Here is a 24280-nt window from a genome sequence, read left to right as displayed (position 1 = left end):
TATATATATATTTCTTTTTTATTATTATCATTTACCGAACGCACACATATAATATCATTGACGCGAATGAAAAAAAAAAAAAAAACTCTTTCCATTTATTCCACCACGATATAATACTCCGAGTATGCGTACAAATTTATGAAATAGTACATACCACCGTTTATATTACTTGTCGCATGGAATATCAACGATATTAAAAACCTCCTCGTTTTATTACATTTTCTTTTTTTCTTTTTCTTTAAGCTCTATACCCCCCCGAACATTATAAATTCTTTTTCGCAGTCCGATAATATAGTCGAAAGTTCTTTTTTTTTTCCCTTCGCGTTCAAATAAATTTATTATTTTAAATTATAAGAAAATTGTGTGTGTTTCTCAAAAGTAGTTATGTAAATCGTAAAATATTGATCTTCAGAAAAAAAAAAAAGAAAAATGTAAAGTGAAATTTATCCAACAAGCAAAATCCAATGATTTTCCCCAATGTTTTACCAGCTAAGAACAGAGAGAAAACGATTTTAAATTAGAATCTTTTCATTTAAACTGTCGGATAAATCACGTTGTAAGTTTCCTTTCTTATTATTCGATTCTTATCGTTTCGATTTTCAATGGAAAACTTTTCCCTCAATGTCGTGGAAAAGAATTGGGAGTGTAAAATAGGAAACATTCATGGTGATTGGCCAACATTGGGGGTGATTCGACGGCGATTCGATGACCGCATTGAAAACTTGTTCATACATACATACCATACATACAGATAGATAGATACATACATACATACATATATAGATACATTGTACATATATACCACCTTATGTAGGAAACGAAGTAGAAACGAACGAACGAACCCTGACTCATAAACTCCAGCCAATGGATGTGCTTTGAAAACACGCGCTTTCGAAAAGTCGCCAGCCAGTCTGCGAGTTGGCACCACCACAAAATATACGACATCGAAATCTTTCCACGAGCGAACTAAAAGTCATACCATTGTTTCTTCTGAACCGAGGCGTATATACCAAAAAGAAAATCGTTTCTTCTTCCCTTTTACCGATCTACCACCCACTTTTTCCTCTCACCATTTTCACGATTCTATTCTAGGAGAGTCATGAAGGAATCACGACATTGAATTAAAGTCTCGTACACTTGCTTTTCCAAGCTCGTTTCTCTTCTCGTCTTCTTTTAATCCGAGTCATTTGATATCACGCTAGTATATACAAGAATAAAAAGACTTAAATCAATTGTGTGTGTTTGTGAACGAAAAGTAATCGACAAATGTAATTGCGTGAACATTTTCAACAATGTTATTTATCTAGTTTATTTCATATTATTAATTATTAATCTTATCGATTATACTCGCCTAGAAGACAAAATTTGAGAAGAATCGAAGTATCGGATTGTTAGAAAAGTAATATCGTTTTTTCGTATAGAAATTTTCTTAATCGCATTTACCGATGATGAATTTTTTTAATTGTAAATCTCAAATATTATTTTACATTGTTACAATAGAGAGAAATTTCTCATCAGACGCGATTTTAAATCCGACGAGTAATATTTCGTTGGCATCGCATTGTAGAAGGAAACATCTAAATCAGCGTTTTCGTTATAGTAGTTTACTTAACTATTATTATTATTATTATTAGTGTAGGGATAATAATGCAGTCTAAGCAAAAACAAAATTATGTTTCATTAATAAAATTACTTTACCAAATTTCGTTATAATAATTTCGATTGGATAGATGCATCCACGTTAAAATCGTCCAATTGAAGATGATGACAGGAAAATAAACTGAACGCACCGATAATTTATGCTGATTGTCGTATAAACGAAGCGAAAAATATCTAAGAAATTTAATTTATCAAATTCGCGATCATTTAAAACGTTTCGAATTGTTTATATGAAAATATCTTCTTTCTCATTCTCTTTTTTATTTTTTATTTATCATATTACTTAAGAAACGAAATAACTTTTCGAACAATCTAATAGATATTTAGCAGTAATCTTGTTACTCGCGAAATTTTCTATTTTTTTTTTGCATCGAAACTCTGAAACTAATTTCTTTTACAAAGAAGCCTTTCCAAAGCACTCACGTTTCTTTCTCTCTCACTTTCTTTCTTCCTTTCTTACTTTCTTTCTTTCTTTCTATTATCGATACGATGTAATCTTAAGCTCCCTTCGTAGCTCGTTCGCGGTTTTACTTGTGTTAACTTTAAATAAAGAAAACAAGGAAGGGGTAGTAGTATTGAAGGAGAATACGTCTAGACAAATTTTCTAGTGTTGTATTACGAGCCAATCCATTTGCTAGATCACTATAGACGTATCGCACAGACTATGGAAGGACTCAATAGTTCGATGCAAAATAAAAAAAAAACCGCTGCAGAACTAATGCATCGATATCCTCAATCCTTTCTTTTCCTTTCTTTCTTTCTTTCTTTCAACTTTCAGAATATTCAAGATATACATACGCCCAATCAATCTTATCGATGGAAATGTCCATCTTATTTATTGAACCATCGAATATAGACGTATTTTTTACTCATATATATACTTTATATGCTTGTATATATCGAAGCTGCACACGACTTTAAAAGCTTTTCAAGATAGTCGTAACAAATCTTCTCTATCATTTGAACGTGTTACATTCTTCAACGCGTATATATTAGATTATCCTTCCTAAATTTTTTTTTCCTTTTTATTTTGTTTTTTTAATAAATTCTATATATGAATAATAATATTTTATATTGGATGCATATATATACAGGATAATGATAATAGGATTGATATTTTAAATTAACGAATATAAAATAAGTTTTCTTTTTTTAAATGTTCACGTTTATTGGTGTTTATGTAATTAACGCTCATAAGGGGGGTGGGGTAATTATACATGGGAAATTGATATCGGTAAAATGGTCATTTCTACTTCTGTTTTAAGGCTATATTTTCAATAATGGATTTAAAATTGTAAGTTTTATTGCTGCATTATTTTACAAAAGGAAAAAAAGAAAAGTTCTGAACTTTTACAGAAACATACTTTTATTTTCTTTATATATGTTTAATAAAAATTGAAAGTTGGTCGGTAAAAGAAATTATTTTTACGTTAAGTTACAAAATTATAGTCAACCCATATCATTGTATGATATGGAAAAACGTAATAGGACAACAAAATGTATATTCAAATAAAATTATATTAAAAAGTATTGTGCACGTAAAATTAACTATATCTAAGAAAACTTTTTAAGAACGATATCAAATACATTAGAATTTTACAGCCTTCCTTTATCATTGTAGACATTGTCATCTTCTTCCATCTTCATTATTGATCGTCCTGCGACGTTTAACGAAAGTCTCCGAGACGAGAGACACTTTTTCAATATTTGTTCGTTAATATATCATTTGATTCTTAATGATTGGAAATGCATAAAACAAAATAAAAAACAAACGTGCAGCTAGTTTCCTTCGATTCAATCGGAATTTAAACTCTTCCGCTTAATCTCAATGGAAAGATAATAATAAAAAAAATATATATGAAATTATATTCTTCGTTACAGAGTTTTATACACGATCGTAAAGAATAAACGGATATATGATATCTTTGTTCAGACAGAGGACAAAGCTATAGTTATTTTTTTTTGTTCTTTTTTTTTTTTGTTATCTCATGAAGGGTAGTTTCAATTGAGATACAGGGTAGAATTACGATTCCGAATAAAATCAGAAACGACTAACTCCGTAGCAATGTATTTCCCACTCGTAACTACCAAACTCCAATGCATTTCGATATTCGAAAGAGCTTCGAGTACTATCGATATTTATCGATAAATGGCTAAAAATACACGAAAGACCGCTTTTGACTTCTCCAAATGCGAAATAATGTAATGTAAATAATATACACACACACGCATATACATGCATGTTGTATTCATTCATGTTAAGTATATTATTATTACTGTCTATCGATAAATAATTTCAAAATATAAATGTAATAATGTACATAATTTCCTACAATATTTCACCATTTTTCAAACTTTATTTGCGTTCTGTTATATCGGTTGGATTGTAAAAAAAAAGGGAAAAAATGAGAAAAATCGGAGAGTTAAGAAGAAAATAAAAATGAAACAAATAAAATATATTGTTTCGTTCGTCGTTACCTCTACGAAGTATTTCGATGTTACGTGTCCAAATACGTATCATTTTTTATAACGACAAGTAAATATGCGCGATGGTAAACGCGTAAAATAAATCGGGGGGAAATACAGGAAGATGGTCTATCAATAACTTTGAAAATATAGGAACGAATCGTGTCAGTTTAAGATACACGAGATCGTATTCTCGATGCATGTGATCATAAATATTTTTGTCCACGTATAGATATAATATAATGCGCGTTAAAAAAAATTTTCTCGGTATCTTTCAAATGTTACGTAAAGAAGAGAGAGAAGACAAAAAAATAAAGATAAATAACGAATCTATTCAACAAATGGGATTTATGATAAAAAGTATGTAAGAAGAAAAATTTATCTTCTAATTTTTTTGTTTTTTTTTTTTGGTTTTCAGGTAAATGCAAGTGAATCGAAGAAATTGCGTTGCCCGTGGGCATAGACGCGCGTGAAAAGGGCCACCGAAGGGCCGGGACGCGCTGGGTTTTCGAGATGAGCTATGAATCTGGGCTATCTGGTAGCCTCCGCTTTCATCCTTCAGCTGCTTCGGCTGCCGTTTGTCGTCGAAACTTTACCCTCAGTCGTGAAAATCGGTGAGTACTTCAAATAGATAAATATATATATTTGTATTGTTTTACATATCCCCGATCGAAATCCGATAGATCAAGAGTCACAAGTTCAGCTGAAACCAATTCAAATCGGCAAAAAACGGTACATCATTTATATTTTTACGGATTGGGTCAAATTATAAAAATAGGAAAACAAGAAGAAAAAAAAAAAAAAAAGAGACGAGAACGTGAAGCAGCAGCAGCAAAAGCATCAACCGTGTAACCTATTTGAATTTTTAAAATTTTAATAGGGACAGATTGGTGTTATTTAATTTTTGCCTCACTTCAGACTTCCCACTAGAAATTCAACGTTGGTTGTTAATTAATGAGACTGTTCTAGCTGTTGTTGTCTTGCCGTGACTAAAGTCACGGACCGAATACGGATGAGTAGCATAAATTATCATCGTAGAATGGTATAAACCATGAATCCAGAGAAAATCCACCAGAGTTGGCAATTCGTCAGTATTATCCACGATTATGAAACGTTCTTGTTAAACTCATTATCGGTAACTATTAGTTTTCATTTAACTGATTATTCTCTCTTCGTGTGAAATTTTGATAAATAATCGAGCCTGATTAAGAATTCGATGAATATTAAAATGTAAATAAAATATTAATATTTAAAAGAAGAAGAAGAAGAAAAAAAAGTATTAGTCTACTTTTCTTATTCATTTCATTCCAAGAAATTAAATCGTAACTCGATTTTCTCTGAAGAAAATGGAAACTATTCTTATTTGTTTTCAACTCTCATGAAATAATGGAAAATGGCGAGATATGGAAGAGACATTAGAATACATCGAATAAACTAAGGAAGAAGAAGACAAAGTAATACCTAAGTAAAAAGTAAAGCAATGCAAAAGAGTTAATGAAAAAAGTTAGAGTTAAACTTCACTACGATAATTGTTTGAAAAAATGTTGTTATGTCTATTTATACTCTGTTATATTTCATTTCATTTTGTCAAAGAGAAATGTTTTAAAGTAAAATTTACATTGCTCTTACAATTGAAAAATGTCTTTTATCTCTCAAAGATAGTAGTAGCACGAATATTCTTGAACGGACAAGCTGAGTGATATGTGAAGCTCAACTTTTGCTTAGATTTCTATGGTAACGACATTCTTATTATGGTGTTCTCTCTTGGTCGAATAGATCTTATTCTTCTTTTCTTCCTTCATTTTATTTTTCTTCTACCGCTTCTCTCTTTGGAAATGTCGGTGCCCTTTTTACATTGTGGGCGTCTTCCAAATGGAGAAAACGACGAGAAAATACGGTGAACGAAAAGAAACTGAAGTGGGAGGAAAAAAGAAAAAAGGGAAAACCTGGTAAAAGAACGATTTTTACATGTAAACGTGTTATAATATTCCTGACGAATTTTTCTTAGTAATCGAATGTGTATAAAAAAAAAGAAATTTGTTCGTGTTTTTTCACATTATAAACGTATAAAAACCACCCTTTCCGTAACTTTATTGTAATATTTATATTAAACCGAAAAGAAAAAAAGAAAAAATATATTTTTCACGTTAATATTTTCATTCACGAGTGGTAATAATTCATAAGGTTGTTTTTTGATATCTCGAATGGGGTTTCTCTCACTTAACTTCTCGCTACTTCGTTTCTCCGGTAACTCCCTACGGTCGGTTTTGAAAAAGAAGAAAAAATGAAGAAAGAAAAGAATGAAAAAGGAGAAAAACGAGGAAGTGAATCGTCTATCAGAGATACGAATCGTGTAGAAACATCGTTTCAAGCGTTGGTAGTAGTTGTATGGGCCGAGAAGCCATTTCTTTTGCAGTAAATCCGTGTATGAAAGAAGAAAGAGAAAGAGATAAAGAAGAACGTTTTGAAAATGAGGCGAACTCGAAAAATGCAGCTTTTCGTTCGCGAATCTCTTTAAACGAATAACTGTATTGGCTTCTTCCTCCTCTTCCTCCTCCTCCTCATCCTCGTACTCCTCTTCTTTCACCACCTTATTCTTGTTACTTCTCTTTCTCTTTTCTTCACTAAGATCTATCCAAACTCTGGGCAGGGCTCTTTTGTCCCTCGTGAAACGCAGGCTGGATAAGAACGTTTACAAGCGGCAATATAAACACCAGGCAAAATTCATTTCCCTCTCAAAAACGTGCTACACTCTGTCGCGAGCCGTTTACAAAGCCTCGGTGCACCTTTTACTTCTTCCTTCTCTCCTTTACAAACAATTTATCTTTTCCATTCCTTCCTATCCTCTAAGTTTCTCGCATTTCTACTCTACGAAGAGAATAAATTCGTTGGTGAGAATGATGACTCCTTTTGCAAACGTCCTTTTCGAAAAAGTAATGTCCTGCATTAAAGAATGCAAATCTATTTAATCAGCTTTTCATTTACTAGAGTTCTTATCTTTTAATTTCGAAATATTATAAAATATAAAATAAAAAAAAATAAAAAAATACATTTATTAGAAATGTAGAATCATTTAGTAATAGTAGTGGTAGACCACTATCGATAGAAATTATTCTCGATAAGGCAAGTGATTGGTCGATCGTTTCGGTTTTCGGAATATCCGAGCATCGAAATGGTCGTTTGCTTTATTTAGGACACGAGTTGGAAGGTGATAGTTGGATGGACCTTAACCGGAAGGTTATCGACCAACCAGAAAGTTCCTTCTGAGGAGATCATCCGGCTATCGTGGCTACCCATGAGATTCGGTTTCAAATTTCGTTTGAAATTCATCTTCGTTCGTTCGTTCGTTCGTTCGTTCACTCTTTCGTTTATTCGTTGGAAGAAGAAGAAGAAGAAGTACGTTAAATGTCTTCCGGTACTTGTCGTTTCACGAAACTTTCTAGTTCTAACAAGACTTTCGACGTAATCCTGCAGTTTATTTACAAAACAACTTCGTTTCGTGTAAAACCTAATCTACCGCAGTACACGGCTAACGTTAAATCGCTTTTCGATGGACTAGAATAACTTAGAATTCCAAAACGTCCGTTTTGAAATATAATAGAATAAATATATTTATTTAATGAGACATACGAATTTTATTAGAAAATTTTTCGCAAAAATTGATCGATAAGAATATTATGTTTTTTTTTTTTCTAAACATTTTCAACAAATATTTGAAATTTGAAATTAATTAGTGTCTTTGAAATAAAAGAAATAAAAAAAAATATAGATAAAATATTTTCGGAGTCAATATTTCTTTGCGTATAGACCAAAAAGAAAAATAATAATATTACATAATATATCAAGAGTAAATAAAAATTCGAACGCTTCGACATTGTGGTAATTGGTTTGATCATGAGTCAATTTCGAAACTGTCATTAAAGTTTAAGTAGATCGAAGTAAGATGTTTTTTTTTTCTTTTTTTTTCTATTTGCATTTTTATCGCTATTGTTAACCGTAATAACATCGAAACGCCTTTTACCTATTTGCATAGGAACGATACGAAGGGAAAACTCGTTCGCAAAACCAATCTCGCGGTCATTGAACATCATCGTGGCCTTATCGTGGTCTTATCCTGGCCACTTGCTGTCCGAGACCAGTAACGTGGAAATCGGTTATCTCAAACAACATGAGCAACTTTGTTTCAGACAAACTTTCGATATAACGACAGTATTATCGTAGAAACGATCGCGATTAGTTTTATTTTCTTTACAACATATTATATCACAACATAATATCACATCGTACAACCCCTTATATGATTTATTATTTCATTCTATTTAATCGATCTTTTATTTTACTACTCGTTTTACAAAAAAAAACGAACGGAACGTTTTATACTCATATGGAAAAAGAAAAAAAGAAAAAAGAAAGAAAAATAGTCACCGTGTGGTGTAATGAGAACTATACGCGGAGGGCTATAATGCGATTATACTTGAAGGGCTTCACCAAAGTACCCCTAAAACCGTCCGATTCCGACTATCGCTTCGTTCTAGCTAGGATATCGTCCACAATAAAATTTGTCGATAGAAAATTGCCGATTTCAAAGCCGCGAATGCTTTTTCTTTTTATCTGTTTTTCTTTTCCTTTTTCTTTTTTTTTTTGTTTTTCTTTTTTTCCCCTTTTTTTCTCTTTACTTTTATACCTGATAAGAAGTGCGAGTAACTCGTAACCATTTTGTGGATTCTCCCCCTTCACCATCGATGGAACCAATGAAACCGAAATAGAACTTTTCTAACTTTACGTCTTCGCACTAGGGGAGGATCGTATAATAGCTGACATTGTCGCCCCACTTTTTAAAAATCGATAGGAAAACAATGTGAGATATAAGAATTAAGAATAGAATTTAGAAATGACTTATTATTAATATGCTAACTGTCTCAAATGTGGAACATTTATTTTTAAAAGATTACCAAAAATTAATAAAATTTCGTATATCCTATATTTTTTTCGTATATTATGATAAAATACATTTTGAAAAAGTACAGAATGACGATTTGAAATATATAGTATCCAATATTGAACATCCAAGCAATTGGATCCATCCGTATTGAGTACACACACGTATTTTAATAACAAAATAATAATTATATTACAGATCAAAAATAAATCTAACAAGTACGGGATATAATCCAAAAAATGTATTTCAAAGTAATATAAGTATTACGAAAAATAAAATAATATATTTCACATAATTATCGATTCCAAGGTATAACAATGTTTCATATCGATTACAGTTATCATCATAACGATGTTTTTAAAGTGATATAATAAATTTAGCAAAAACTATGCACGAAAATGTAGAAAAAAAGATATACAGATAAAAATACAAAAAAAAATAGTTATTAAATCCGTATTTTTAAAACGTATAGAATAAAGATAACTTTAAAAAAAAAAACAAAGAAAGATATATTTTTGTTTTCAAGAATAAAGAAGATAGGCGTATCACGCTTTCCCATTATTATAAACTTTCGCAGATAGTCCCCCTCAGCGTTGATCTAAGGAGCTTGACAGGAACGGTAAATATTTTCTAGAAAATACATCCATAGTATACGGTGGATGAGACTGGATAGTTGCCAGAGAACCACGAAACTCCGAACGTTGACCCAACACCAACTTCTTCTAGCATCTAACAGAATATTAACGCGTATTTTCGCCTTCGATCCTAACTTATCGATAAATGCGCATATCGAATCGTTTACTTTCCTTATTTTTTTTATTTCTTATTCTACCCTCTTTTCTTTTTTTACTTATTCACAGTCAACACTTTCCTATTTCCTTCGAAACGACACAACAAACTCGAGAATTACATTTACAGTTTTATGCGAATGTAACGCACAGGGTAAGGGGATGGGAAAAGTAGATAATAATTTGAACAAATACTTTATGGAAGGTGGCAATTTGACGAGGGAAACTTTTATCTGTTAGATTATAAAGAAATCACATTTTTATATATATTATATTTAAATCTAATATTGTAGAAAAAGACAAGTAATGAATAAATAAAATTTATCTTATATGTTATCGTGAATTATCAAAAATTAGATAATGTCAAGATTCGCATGGTCGCTTGATATATTTTAGAAATATTAATCCAATATAAAAATATATATATATAAATATAAATGTAAAAATATAAACTCAAATCTATTCGATTTTTCATCAAGGTATTTCGTACGTATTGACATTATTCAATTTCAGTTTTTCATAGTAACATATATATGAATATATATGCATACATATATAGAACGAGAGGTTGTAAAGCTATTTGAAAATTTGATAATAAAATAAATGTTTTCTCGGGTAAACATTGATTTTTCATTTTACAAATCGATCGTTAATTATTATCGTTCCTTTGGTTAAAAAAAAAAAATCTAATCGTTTATATTAACTTTATAAAATATTCCAGATGTCGTCGTAGTCGTTGTTTTCCTTTCTGGATAACGTCTAAATATAATGGCAAAGTCGAATAAACACAGTAGGAAAGGGGGGTGGTGGCACGCCCATTAGCGCGTAATTGTCTCCACAGCCGTTCGTATAATAACCATCCTGAGACGACAACGAAAACGACGATGGTGACTATGGCTACAAGAATGACAAAGACGAAGACGATAACGAGGAGTATAGTATCCGATTGCTAGACGAAGGCTTCATACAACATGAATTTCTGACGTCTTTCCCTATCTTCCACAATACCCAAATCCTCTATTCCCGTCCTCTTTTTTTGGTGTCCTCTTTTTTTGCTATCATTTTTTAAATAATATTATTTTATCATTGATAGAAATAAAATCAAACGATTCTAATTCATTTTTATTATTCTTTATAAAAAATATAAATTATTATATTATAAACGTTTATTTTTATGCATTATTTTCACGTGGATTTAATTACTTATATATATATAATATTTTATATTTGATTATGCTTTGACAAATTTGTTCTCGTTTTCTATCGTGTATTTACGAAGTATTTGAATACGATCGATGATTATTCGAATAATTTAAATCGAGAAAAGAACTTTCTTTAAAAATTGTTAATCCAATGGGAAATAAAATATTGACGAAAAAAATTGTATCGATAATGTAAATAACGTTCGAATGGTATTACTAGGTTAAAGTTTAAGGAGTATCGTTAAATACATTATGGCGTAATATAATAGGAAAGTTCGAAAGACGATTTGATTTATATAACGTTTATACTTGGAAGTTTATATTTTCTCAAGTATATACCAAGTTCTTTCGGGCAAGTAAATTTAATACCAGTCTTAGTTTAGTTTCGTTTCGTTTGGATTTTCCAGTTTTACCCCACTCGTCATTTCCAGTAACGCAATAACACTGTTATCGCGAAACGTTGCTTGGAATATCCATAGACATTTCGTAGAAATAGCAGGAATGGCTTTACCACCCTTAGATGTAGAACGGTCACGTTAATTTCAGCCGCGAATCTCGTTGCATTATTCAACAACGGGCGCATTCGTCTTGCCAGTTCACAGCTTCATCCATATAACCAACTTGAATTAGTTTGCAGGTGCGTAAACAGTCCGTTACTTACCAAACGGATCTATACTTTTTATCTCGTGATTTACTTTATTTACTTATTTATTTATTTATTTATTTATTTATTTATATATTTATATATTTATTTATATTTGAATAAATCGCGATCGAGTTTTGGTTTACATTTAGAAAAGACATTTTGTTCTTGAAAAATATTGCAAACGATTTCTCGTCTCTGCTGCATCTTACAGGCTCACGCGCAAACTTGAGAACATCATATTTGCGAAAGCCTGATTCTGTATTCATGAAAAGCGTAGAGATTGAATCAATTCGCAGGAAGGTTGAGACGAAAGAATGATGAAGCCGCGAAAAAGATACTTTGCTTTTATAAGTAGGTATCTGTGCACACGTATATATATATATATTGTGTATAGATATTACGTATCTGGTATCGACGAACTGATGTAAATGAATTTTTTCCAATTTATTCGTTAGTTTTTTCTACTCTTTTTCTTTTTCTTTTTTTCTTTTTTTTCCTTGCAAATGCAAACCTTTATATAATCGAGAATAATATATAAATAATAATGGAATGTTACGGCTAGGAAAACGTTACTGGATAATAAATATTTGGTGTCAGTTAAGAAATATCGTTATTCTTTTATATCATAGAAAGAAATTTTGACTCTAACGCGGTAATGATTTATTGGAATTACGTAACGTTGTAACGATAAAAATTCAACAGAAAAAACTACATTTCGTTTGTTAGTCGCGTAGACAGATTGAATGTAATTTATGAGTTTGAGGAAAATATTCTACAACGTGATAGATTCATAGATAGAATCGAACGTAAGAATAATTTACGTTAGAATACTTATCGATTCCGTTTTTACGATTGTTTAAAAACTTTCTCAAAAATACACTTTAATATTTTTTCACAAAATATAATTCCAATCGTAATCTCTTTCGTTTGTTAAACTATATCAATGGTACTGTAATATAAACAAGAAAAAAAATACGATGAGTTCATTATAATATAAAAAAAAAAAAAAAAACAAATAAATAAATAAAACATTAAACATTAAATCATAGATACGTGTAGACAATTTCAAAAAAATTATTGTATTTCAATTGAACAAATGTTTTATGGATCAAGTGTTTTCAGTAACTCTAGCAATTACGCTTTTCAGTCCCAGGAGCGTACCGAATGGAAAGCGGATTGTGCGTTTAATGATGCAGTGGTGAGGTGATAGGAAGGATTGGTGTATGTGTGAATGTCAAGAGAAAGAGAAAGAGAGAGAGAGAGAGAGAGAGAGAGAGAGAGAGAGAGAGAGAGAGAGAGAGAATGTCGAGAGTGGTTACGGTGCCGAATTTGACACGTATGTAATACATACGCATGTATCTAAATATACATATACGTGTAGAATACATAGAAATGTATGCGGGTGGGTATCTTTGCGCGTGCGCGCGTGACAGAGTGCTTGTAGCACCTCGTAAATGCTTTTCGTTGTGCACGAAGCAATGTGGTATCGTTAATGAGTCTAATTTCAAATGGTACCATTTGCTTAGAGAGAAAGAGACAGAAGCAGAGAGAGAGAGAGAGAGAGAGAGAGAGAGAGAGAGAGAGAGAGACAGAGAGAGAGAACATTGATGACAAAGATGAAGAGACAGGAGGTACCTTAACATGAAAATTAATCGTATTCGTGGAGTAATGTATAAACCATAAGAGAAAATGTTTAATATATCGGAGACTATTTTATTTTTATAATATAATTGGTATTTAATGAAAATTTTCCTTAACCTCGAAAGGTTAATGCAACGTTGACGAGAGAAACATTAGTTTAATAACTCGTTAGTAGCGTTTAGAAGAGCACCCTAGGCATTCTCGTCGATTTAATTTTAACGAACTCGGCTCACCCTCCCGAAATTCGATACACCATATAGATAATACTAAAAGGGAATGTAATACATAAATAAATCAAATAATAACAATCGAATTAACGTTTAATCGAGGATCATATTATTGTTTAATCGAATCAAATGATTTGATCCAATCAATACAACTCAAAATCAAATATTCTATGTTCGTTAATACACATCTGTGGTATATGTAATATGTATATTTTGTGTTTCTTTTTTTTTTTTTCTTTTTAAAAATAATAGATTAGATAATGAGATTAAAAATTGATAATTCGTCTATGTGTATGTGTGTGCAGTCGTTGAATACGTGTGATCTATAGGAGGACTCCGACTGACCTATTAATTCATACAGCTAACGTAAGAGAAATTTGGAAGATTAATATGGCCACAGGTCGCATAGGCGGTTACTATTAATGGCCAAAATTATCGGCTACGTACACGGTACCATCTCAGTCGCCAAATAGGCATATCGACTTTGTTCGATAAAGTACTTTTGTCGTTAGGAAATCCGACCCAGAAACGACTTGGCACTAACTCACACACCGCTACGGTTTCGATCACATCGAATTAGGGCTACGAGAATCTTTCCCGATGAAAAATGATTTTGACACTTTAAATAAGCTTCGTTATTCTTTATAAATCGATTATTATTAATGTCTACGTTTATCTTAAATTCATTTAAACATTTTATTACAATTGAATTATGAATTTTTAATAACGTGACACAGAATTACTTTCAAAAGGTATACCTACCTGTTTTTTTCCCACATACTTTGTAGAGGAGGGGGGTAGACCAATCTTTCTACTTATATTTTCTTCAATTTTATTTTATCGGTGTCTCTCAAAGGGCCTAGTCCTAGTCCTACCTAGTCTTCTTCATCGTCGTCTGGATATAACATTTCGATCTAACAGAAAAGTTTTTCTTAAAAAAAGAACTTTCCGTTCAACTTTTTTAAAAAGTCGCTTATCCTCTAACTCCCTACCCCCCTTCCCCCCCCACCCATCTATTTCCAGCCTCTTCATCCAACTCACTTTTCTCAACTTATATGTACCTACTTCTTTTCCACTTTTCTTTTACACCACCTCTCTTTCTTTTTACTTATCTTTGATCAATCGTTTCGCCATCTGTCTCTGACTTGGGCGTTTTCGATAAAAAAGAAAAAAAAGAAAACTTTTTGTATTGTTTTTTGTTTTTTTTTTTTTATATTTTCTTTAGTCTTTTCGCTATCATCATCCCATCAGACAATATTTTGCTCGGGAAACTGACTGAGAACATTTTTTTAACGAAGAAGAAGAAGAAGAAAAAGAAATAAAATAAAAAAAAAAGCTTTTTCCGAAATATCTTTCGGATAATCTTCTTCGTGTAAAGAAGCCAACGTCGTTTTTCCGTTTCTCTTTCTATCTTCATTCGTCTAGTTCTTCTCGTTTCAATTACTTGCCATCTTATCCTCTTCGAGAGTCACTCAACTCCTCGAGAATTTTAGTTCACCTTCGCGAAATATGTTCTTCGAAATATGAGGCTTTTATTATTACTCTTTTTCTTTTTTTTCTTAATTTCAAAATTAATATAATCGTAATATAATTCGTCGAGAGAGAAAGAGAAAGAGAGAAAGTACTCTTAAAACTAAGTTAACATGGGTACTGTACTTAATTACATTTACTTTTCAACTTCGAACTTTCGCTTATATTTGTATATTAAAAATTCAATAATAAATATAATTACAATTTCTCTCTCTCTGTCCCTCTCCCTCTCTTTGATTTCTAGAGACGTATAAAAATTTCTACTAATTTATAAATAGCATTAATTTTAAATTATGTAATTAATATTTAAATTCACAAGTGAAAATCCCAAAGGAGACGAAGACAAATTTGATATATAAAATAATTCTGTTATATATGGAAATATTGAAAAATCGGAAGTAATTTAAGTTACGTTAATTTTAAAATTAAGTGATTAATATTTAAATGAATAAATTGAAACGCAAAATACACGATAGAAGAAAAAATTGATTTATTATGATATTAAAATAGTTCCGTGTTGTATAATAACATTTTTAAATATATGAAATTAAATATAAATAAAATAATATTAAAATTATAATTGAAAATTAATAAGAGTGTGGAAAAAATGAAAAATTGACGTTAGAATAAATTTGAATAATCGTGTATAAATATAAAAAAATCGTTTAAATTATAATCCTACATAAAAAAAGAAAAGTAAGAAAAAGTATCCAATTGGCGAATAACGTTAATCCAGCAAATCAGATTTTTGTAGTCGATAACTAAAATGGATATCTCGACCTTTACTCGAAACTTTTTCCAAGTTCATACCGAAGTTTCTGGAGTGTTGAGAGAAAATCAACGATTACGAATTTTAGTACTTAAAGAATGTCGTCGATCTTTGCACAGGAAGGGTAGTATAGTACTCCCTACGTGCTTCTTCTACTCGATAAAAGTTTTAACGACAGGTTCGTTACCGATGTCTTTTGATAAGAAATACTTTATATTGGAATTTATCGAATTTATAAGAAAAAAATTTTTATCCTGTAAAAGAAAAGTTTTGCGATCTAATTATATAATAGAAAAATTTGTCGATTTGTTTGACTGAAGAACAAAAAAATATAGGATATTAAGAAAAAAAATCGTTGGAATTTTTGTACGAGCGAATGGAATAAATATTTTATAATATGATTTGATATATTTTAAAACGTATAAACAAATTTTAGATTTGATAAAAATTGATATTACAATCGTGTCGTTGTATTTATCATTTTGTATTAATGAATATATTTTTACAGATATAGTATATATTTATAGAAAAACATTTTTATCAAAAAGAACTAATTGCAGTAAGTTCGTCGTGTGAGAAATATACTCAAAGTTAATTGCTACCTTGGTAACTAGGGGAAAAAAAAAGAATTGAAAGATAGAGAGTGAGAGAGAGAAATAGAAGAACACTTTCCCTCTTCGTTGGTTAAAACAATTTGTGGTATTTCAGAAGGGCAAAAGAAAAGTTGGCGTAAGTTAGACACGAAACGATACAAAAACTTGTCCACCCTCGGGGAAAAGATTGTTCCGATAGGAAAGTTCATCCGACCGTTTCTGAAAGAAACGAGAAATAGTCTCTCTAGCACACGAATTTATCGCGTTGCAACACGAACTAACGAACTTTCCTTGCTATCGACAAAAGAGGAACACGAACGAGAAAATTCGATGATACGAGTGTTTTATCAAGGGAAAACGAACTTTAATAAACAACAAACAAAAAATAAATATGTATATATATACATATAAATAACAAAAATTATTATACATCATTTTCTTATTACCCCCCCCCCCCGAAATTAATAATATTCGTTAATTTTTGTAAATTAATTCGTTTAAAAAAAGAAGCATTAAGGTTACCACCCCTATATCATATTTCTAAATTTGTATTTTTTTCTTTCAAAGTAGATAGATTAAGTACGACAGATAATCGTTATCCATCGTCACAATCGGAAAAGAATTTTTCGCGAGAAGTTCTTTAACGAGTTCAATCGAATTTTTAATCGATAAACCGGTATCAGGATATACACTATAGATTTGTACCCGTGAGAAATTAGTAGAATTAACCTGTATAGAGATAGTAACAGCATATGTGTGTATAGATCCACGTTCGATATTCTACGATCCACCGGGATTGTCCTCGATCGTCTTGAAAATGGTTCTGGGATAAACGTGAAAATGAGGGTATCCTCAATTCGAGCCAATCTGCGACTTTTCGATTACTTCGGATCTACTTTCTTTTTTTTTTTAGATTCTAAAACTCGTTGCCCTAATGTCTTGGGACATTCTCTGTTCTCCAATAAAATCATCCACATATATGTGGTTCATTTCGGTATGAACGTACAACCTATAATTATGGGATTATACAAATGTGGTTATAAAATAAATAATTTAAACGTCATTCAAAGGTTCCACACACACACACAAAAAAAAGCAACTGTTTATGGTATTCTTGCAACGAGGAGTATAAATTATTTCAAACAAATTTTTTTTTCAAAAATGCATCGTTATGAATTATAAAAGGGTTTAATCGTATTGGAGACAATTGAAATGATTTTAAAATATAATAAGACTATATTTAAATGCGAAAATGTCAAAATATCGATGTTAAACCGTTCATTGACGTTCGAAACACGAACCGATGGCAGTAAAAGTGAAAAAGGCGAAAGAACGCAATAAGATAAAAGCTTCCGGTGAAGGGAATGTACTTTTCTTTAGAAACCATACATATACACGTACGTACATACATATAGAAGTATACGTATTAGTTTCAAGGGTACAGTAGATATAGTAAGGATCGTTAGACAAGCTGCAGTGTTCGTTTTCTTCTTCTTCTTCTCTTTTTTTTTCCTTTTTTTTCTTTTTAAGAGTCGTTTGTACTCTCCGTTCTTTCAAGTTGTTAAACGTTGCTAATGATTAAGTGAAAGCATTGCACGTTGGACAGAAGGTATTCGAAAGCATTGTAACGAAAGAAGTCGTCTGTGTTGATGGTGAAGAAAGGAAAAGAAATGGAACGCTTAACGCGTTAGTTACGGGAGATAAAAAAAATAAAATAAAAAAAAAAAATAGGGAATAAATGAAATGAAGTCTATTTGAGCATTCGAGACTAGAAAAGATCTGATTTCCTACGCATATGTAAGAGTACATACGTACGATAAATGTACGAATTAATGGGGATTAGTTGAAACGAATGGTAAAAGTATATTAAAAAAGAGAGACAGATAGAGAGAGAGAGAAAGAACGAAAAAAGAAAACTAGAAAAGATGGATTTATGGTTGTGAACATTGAAAGAATTCGATATTGAAGTTAATTTGTCTAACGTTTCGAAAGAATGTGTACGACGTATCGTCAATTAATCGTTACATTTCTTCGAAAATTCTTTTATCGTTTTAACACATTACTTTCCAAAATATATTATCTATTATCCAACGAAAGGAAAATAATATTTTGTTCTTTATCAAAAATATTTGTACAATTAATGAATCTACGCGAACGTTTATGTAACACCAGTAATACCAGGTAACTGTTATGTAAATTTTATATAATCGTTGTGCGAAAATAAAAAAAAAAATATTCTTTTATATTTTCACAGTCCTGTTTTTTTATCGAACGAACGCGAATTTATACAATGATGAAATAATTTATTTTTAACATTTATACATATATTTCTCATACATCCAACACACACACAGAGTAATAGTAACAGTCAATCAAGAGAGATACATTTATTTGAATATAGAATTCTGTAAAAAAAAAAAAAAAATAAAAGAAGAGATAAAAAAAAGGAAAGCAAATATGTTTATCTCGACAAATATTATTAATCATTTAAACACGATCGTAATTCACTTTCTTTATTACCTTTGGGTAAATTTATGAAAACAAGAAAATTTCTATTTGACCGATATAATACGTATATAATATAGTCTCCACAAAAGGCCGCCTTCGGGGGAATAATTGAAAATGCAATACGTTGCATCACGTGTATAACGAAGAATCCGGTATATGTGGGTGGTAAAAAAAAAAAAATAGAAAAAAGAAAAAAGAATGAGATAGAAAGAATAGATGCAGCAGCAACAGCAGTTTCACGTCATATCGCAGGGACGTCGCGTCGCGGAAATAACTGTATGTATTTTTGGCTTGTTAAACTAAATGCAAAATCCCCCGTTGCGGACGTGCATGTGCATGTGCATGGCCAGAGAAAACGACTAACACACAACGACCACACCGGTCTCTTTTATTAAACAGGACACGAGTTTTCCAAACTCGATGTTAGTAATAATTTAACCTCCCAACTACCCACCCACCCAGTTTCCTTTTCACTGATTGTTTCTATTTTCTATTGTCTTATTGGTTACCACACAGACTATGTATTATTATATTAGTTTATAATATCTATTTTGTTCGAGATCTTAACGTTGTTATAATATGATACGTACGTGGACACACATTAAGTATTCGTGAAATATCTCTAACGGAGAATTCATTTATCAAACGTTGGTAGAAATAATTATTAAGTCGTATTAGGGAATTAAATATATATTCAATAGAAATGTCTCGTATAATAAAATATTTTTTACCCCCTTATTCTTTTTTGAAGATTTGCAAATATAACTGCATTTGTATTGAAGTAAAAAAAGTTTAAAATCACCGCGTATAATTTGAGAAACGGAATATTTGTAAAAAGAAAAAAAAGGTAAATAAATAAATACCCTTAAAGAGTAATCTCGAGGTAAATTTATTTGCCAACAAAAATTCGCGAGTAACAGTATAGTAGTATCAAGGAATGAGTATTTTTCTTCAAATTACCCTTTTCACGAACAAAAAAAACCCCCATGAAAATTACCCTATATTTTTAATTACAACTTGAAAATTCTCGTCATACTGGCAATTAGTTTTTCGAGTGTTTCTAATTTAACATATTCTCATACTTCTAACATAAACATTGAAGTTGTCAAATGTTCATTCCGAACATTTCAAAAACTAATTTTAAATTCGCTCAACCGAGTGTAAAAAATATATACGAGAATATTATTGAAATCTTTAAAAAACAAAATTCAACTTGTCAATATTTGATATTATTATTATAATGATAAAATATAGTAAACTCCTCAACATGCGGCCTGCAATGTAATTATTTAAAATATTCTTGATTTTATTTTTCATCCTGCAGACAATTTGAATAATAATATTTTATTTGATATTAAAAAGAAAATTTCTTTAGGCCGTATTTCGGAATTCACAAAAAAATAATGACATTTTGTTCGTCCGTTCTTATATCGTTACCACTTTGAAAGCGTGTTTTGTCATATTTTTGTTAAAGAAAAAAAATGAAAGAAAGAGAGAGAGAGAGAGAGAGAGAGAGGGCGAGAATATTTTACAAATACCTTGAAAAACATATTATGCCTGAGGTGGTAGAATGAAAGGTGGAGGAGGAGAAGGAGGAGGAGGAGGAGGAAGTGGAAGTGGAGGTGGAGGAATGGCAAGAAGTAATCGGTTTGAGATGACGACAACATATAGCCTTGTTCTATCATCCAAGCCTTTTCGCATAGCTTTTCATCAAGAGAGAGAGAGAGAGAGCTTCACTTCCATTCATCAGCCCTCTTCTTCATGCTAATCCTCAAAGTTTACTCTATCGTGGTTCGTCGAAACCGCAACGCCGAAGGCTCTGGGTCAAACGTTTGGCGGAATCTTTCTTTTGGCTGTTCCTGTCTTTTACAAGTAGAGAAAACTATCAAAGCCATCGTCGCGAACTAGTTAATCGTTCCTACTCTTGTAAACTACCGCGAGCTATATGCACATGCATTTCGAAAGACTCTCTCTCTTTTTTTTTCCTTCTTTCTTTCTTTCTTTCTATAAAAGCAAACTACTATCTTTGATCCTTCGTAATCGACGGTAGATTCGTGTGAAACTTAAAAAAGAGTACAATCCTAGATTGGATGACCCCTTTCACTTTGGGTTTCTTTTATAAAACATTTTTCCTTTATTTCCATATCTTTCTTCCATATTTTCCTTTCATTTATAAACGTTTCAGACGACACAAGCAAATCTTTATTTTAAGATACATTAGTTTCTTCGAAAGTATGTCAACCCATTTCGGTGGATACCTACACAAATATAACTAGCTTATATTTTTAATATTATATAAAATGTTAGAGAGAAAAAGGGGGAAAAAGAAAGGTACGATACAATCGAGTCCTTGACATCGTCGTATAAATTTCAGAACATCGATCTTGTGCTACAGTCCGTAAACGAATTTGTTTTACCACTCGAGAACCCTTTCAACCTGGTGTTTCACACGGAACGGATTGCTAAAATGCAAATCGGTGTTGTCGGCGAGAGGGATGTATGTACACGGATTCGCAAGACCAGTCTCCATAGTGAGAATAAGTAACTTCGAAGCCGTTTAAACGTGATTCTGTTTCAGAGGAGCCCCACTTACGTCTTAAATAGCATGATTGCGTTTTAAGTAAATTTACGAATCGATCGACGTTAAGTTGTACGCTTTGAAACGCTAATAGAAACGTTTCCCCATCAAAGGGATAGAGAATTTCATATAAAACAGAAAAATACATCGATTTTTGTACGAACGCGGGCGAATTTTTTCAACAATCAATAAAATAAAAAAAAGAGAACAGGAGGAGAGAGAGAAAAAAAAAAGAGTTTTATACTTATGCAAAAAAAGAGCTTGGTCAAATTTATTTTTCCATAAAACGATGCGTTAAACGTGACTGGGATTTGTAAGTTGATACGAAAAATGACTGTGGGGGCTTAACGTTACAACGATTATTTAGGACAATGGCCAATGGGGTATGCCGATCTTGCATAGACAGTCACGGTCATGCGCTAAATGCTCCTCACCGTGTACGATCGATAACCAAATTGGAATTGGAAATTTAAATGAATGGACAATGTTTTTCTTCGAATCGTTGGGAAAATCATTGATGTTCAAATTAAGGATGTTTATGTATTACTTATTGGTTTTTTACATTTATCTAATTCTTTTCCTTTTCTTTTCTATTTACAGGAGCTATTTTCACTCATGACCAAAAGGATAGCAGTACGGAATTGGCATTCAAATACGCCGTATACAAGATCAACAAGGACAAAATTATTTTGCCGAAAACTACGTTGGAATATGACATTCAGTACGTGCCCAAAGATGATTCCTTTCACGCGTCGAAGAAGGGTGAGTTAAAAATTAATCGAATCAACGTAATAATATTATTATCGTTACGATTATTTGATCGATCTTTTGTTCTTTTATGTTTTTCGCATTAAAAACGACGATATACCGTTGTAATAATTAATTGAAACTATTCATTCGTTCTTAGGAATACACGAAGAATTTTATTAAAGCGAAAGAGAAATTTTTCTTAGAGTAAGAAAAGCGTCTCGTAATAGGATTTAATTTTCTCTCGAGGCAAAGAAAATTCGCTGGTTACACGGGGGAAAAGGGGAAATATTATTTGTACGTTCCGCGTCTAGCTTAAAGATCGATAATTCTTTTATAAATGCATCAAACGCAAATGAGATATACGAGATACTTTCGTATTATAATTGTTTGTGTGTCTTGAATAGAATGTTTATTTTTTTCATTTTATTATGTTTATTCATATTTTAATGAGAATACTAAACCAGTTGTATTAATTTTTTGCTCGTTTTCATATTTTTTATACAGTCTTCTTCAAAATGTATTAAATTGTTTTGTGATCGACGTGATCAGATCTTGCTCAATTTATTTCTATGATACTGACATCATGTTCATAAATATTACCAATTGTTTTACCAACTTGGATCGTTTGTTCCCTTTTTTTTTTTTTAAAAATATAATTTCTTTTTTATTCTCATTAAAAAGAAAAGTTGACTTGTGCTTCGTACAATAATATTTAACGTTTCAAATGCACGCAAGTATCACCAGTACCGATTAATATTATTTTCCCTAACCCAATATTTGTACACCTATTTTAAAAAAGTGTATAGGTACTTATATTCTCGAAAGTTTTTATTACAATATATTCGATTAACGCGAACAACAAAAGTTTTCGATGATTCGCGAATACATACATATATTCGTGTAGATAGATTTATATTCGTTATCGTTTATTTATTTATGTTATAATTTGTACGAATTCTCATTTCAATTTCATCGACGTGCACGACCGGTAGGGAAAATAGAATGGGCAACGGGAATATAATACATATTTTTTCTTTTTTTTTTTTCTTTGTTTTTTTCCATTCTCCAAAACAGCTCGTCGCGCGTGAGAATTTTTGTCGAGAATTCAATATCAACCGGTAATCCTTCGTCGAGGAGGTAGATAGGTAGGTAGGTAGGTTTGTTTCCATTTTGTATGCCGATTTACGATTACATGCAATCCTGCGAGAGAGAAAATCAGATAAGTGAATTTAATACTTTTTTATTTATTTTTTTCTTCTTTTTGTCGGACGAATCGTCGAACGTTCGGAATCATTTTCGTTCAAAGTCTCTTGCCGTTGAGTTCCATCAAAGTGACTATACACATACATACCATTTTGCTCGCCCTTTTCTCCTCCTATATAACCTTTTACCATTTTATCATCCCATTCCCTCTTCTTCCTTTTCATTTCTCGTCCTTTATACGGAAATACTTTTGCCACTCACGTCAGACATATCAGAGATCCATCCAATAGAACCGGTAACTTGTACGCATCTATTTGTAAAAAGAAACTTTAACGATATAGAAATATGATATATACATTCGAATATGATTTACAAGCAAACATGTGAATTATATTACAAATAATAATCCGAAAAAAAATGCTGCAACAGCTCGATCGTGTTCCCCTTTGAATAACATAATAGTTAATTGTTCTAATTCGATATTCTACTCAAAACTGAGTGATTGGTTCGCGTTTGAATCAATATTTACACTATCCTGCAACGTTCTAACATTAACTTCAAAATATATTCATTTCGCCTATCAATATAATTTACCCGATAAAATAATCATACTTCTTATGTGAAAAAAACCGCATTTAAATTAAAACCGCATTAAAATATTAAAGAAATGTAATATTTGTAAAAGTAAATTTTACAAAAAAAAAAACAATCCAGTAGTTTCATAGTAAAATTTCAACACAATAAACTCACGAACTGTTGGTTCACCCTAACATCTTTAGAA

The 24280-nt window shown here is 31.3% G+C and overlaps 1 protein-coding gene and 1 long non-coding RNA gene across 8 annotated transcripts in view; one reads left to right on the top strand and one right to left on the bottom strand.

Annotated features, from left to right (window-relative positions):
* The window catches only part of LOC106783794 (glutamate receptor ionotropic, kainate 2), a 79793-nt gene that overhangs the window by 3410 nt on the left and 52103 nt on the right, over nt 1-24280 (top strand). For all 7 annotated transcript variants that reach the window (XM_014742665.1, XM_014742663.1, XM_014742664.1 and 4 more), the window contains exons 2-3: nt 4544-4739; nt 22147-22308. In XM_014742665.1, coding sequence (XP_014598151.1) covers nt 4646-4739; nt 22147-22308 — 256 coding nt within the window. In that variant the 5' untranslated portion in view covers nt 4544-4645. The remainder of the gene's footprint in view (nt 1-4543; nt 4740-22146; nt 22309-24280) is intronic.
* Nucleotides 23344-23809, bottom strand: LOC106783795. Its single transcript, XR_001381352.1, has 2 exons — nt 23648-23809; nt 23344-23496 (listed from the first exon to the last, which is right to left on the bottom strand). It is a non-coding gene; the product is annotated as an uncharacterized LOC106783795 (long non-coding RNA).

Source organism: Polistes canadensis, unplaced genomic scaffold (assembly GCF_001313835.1).
Source record: "Polistes canadensis isolate GaletaPanama2010 unplaced genomic scaffold, ASM131383v1 scaffold_25, whole genome shotgun sequence".
Lineage (NCBI taxonomy): Eukaryota > Metazoa > Arthropoda > Insecta > Hymenoptera > Vespidae > Polistes > Polistes canadensis.
This window is presented reverse-complemented; position numbering and strand designations above follow the sequence as displayed.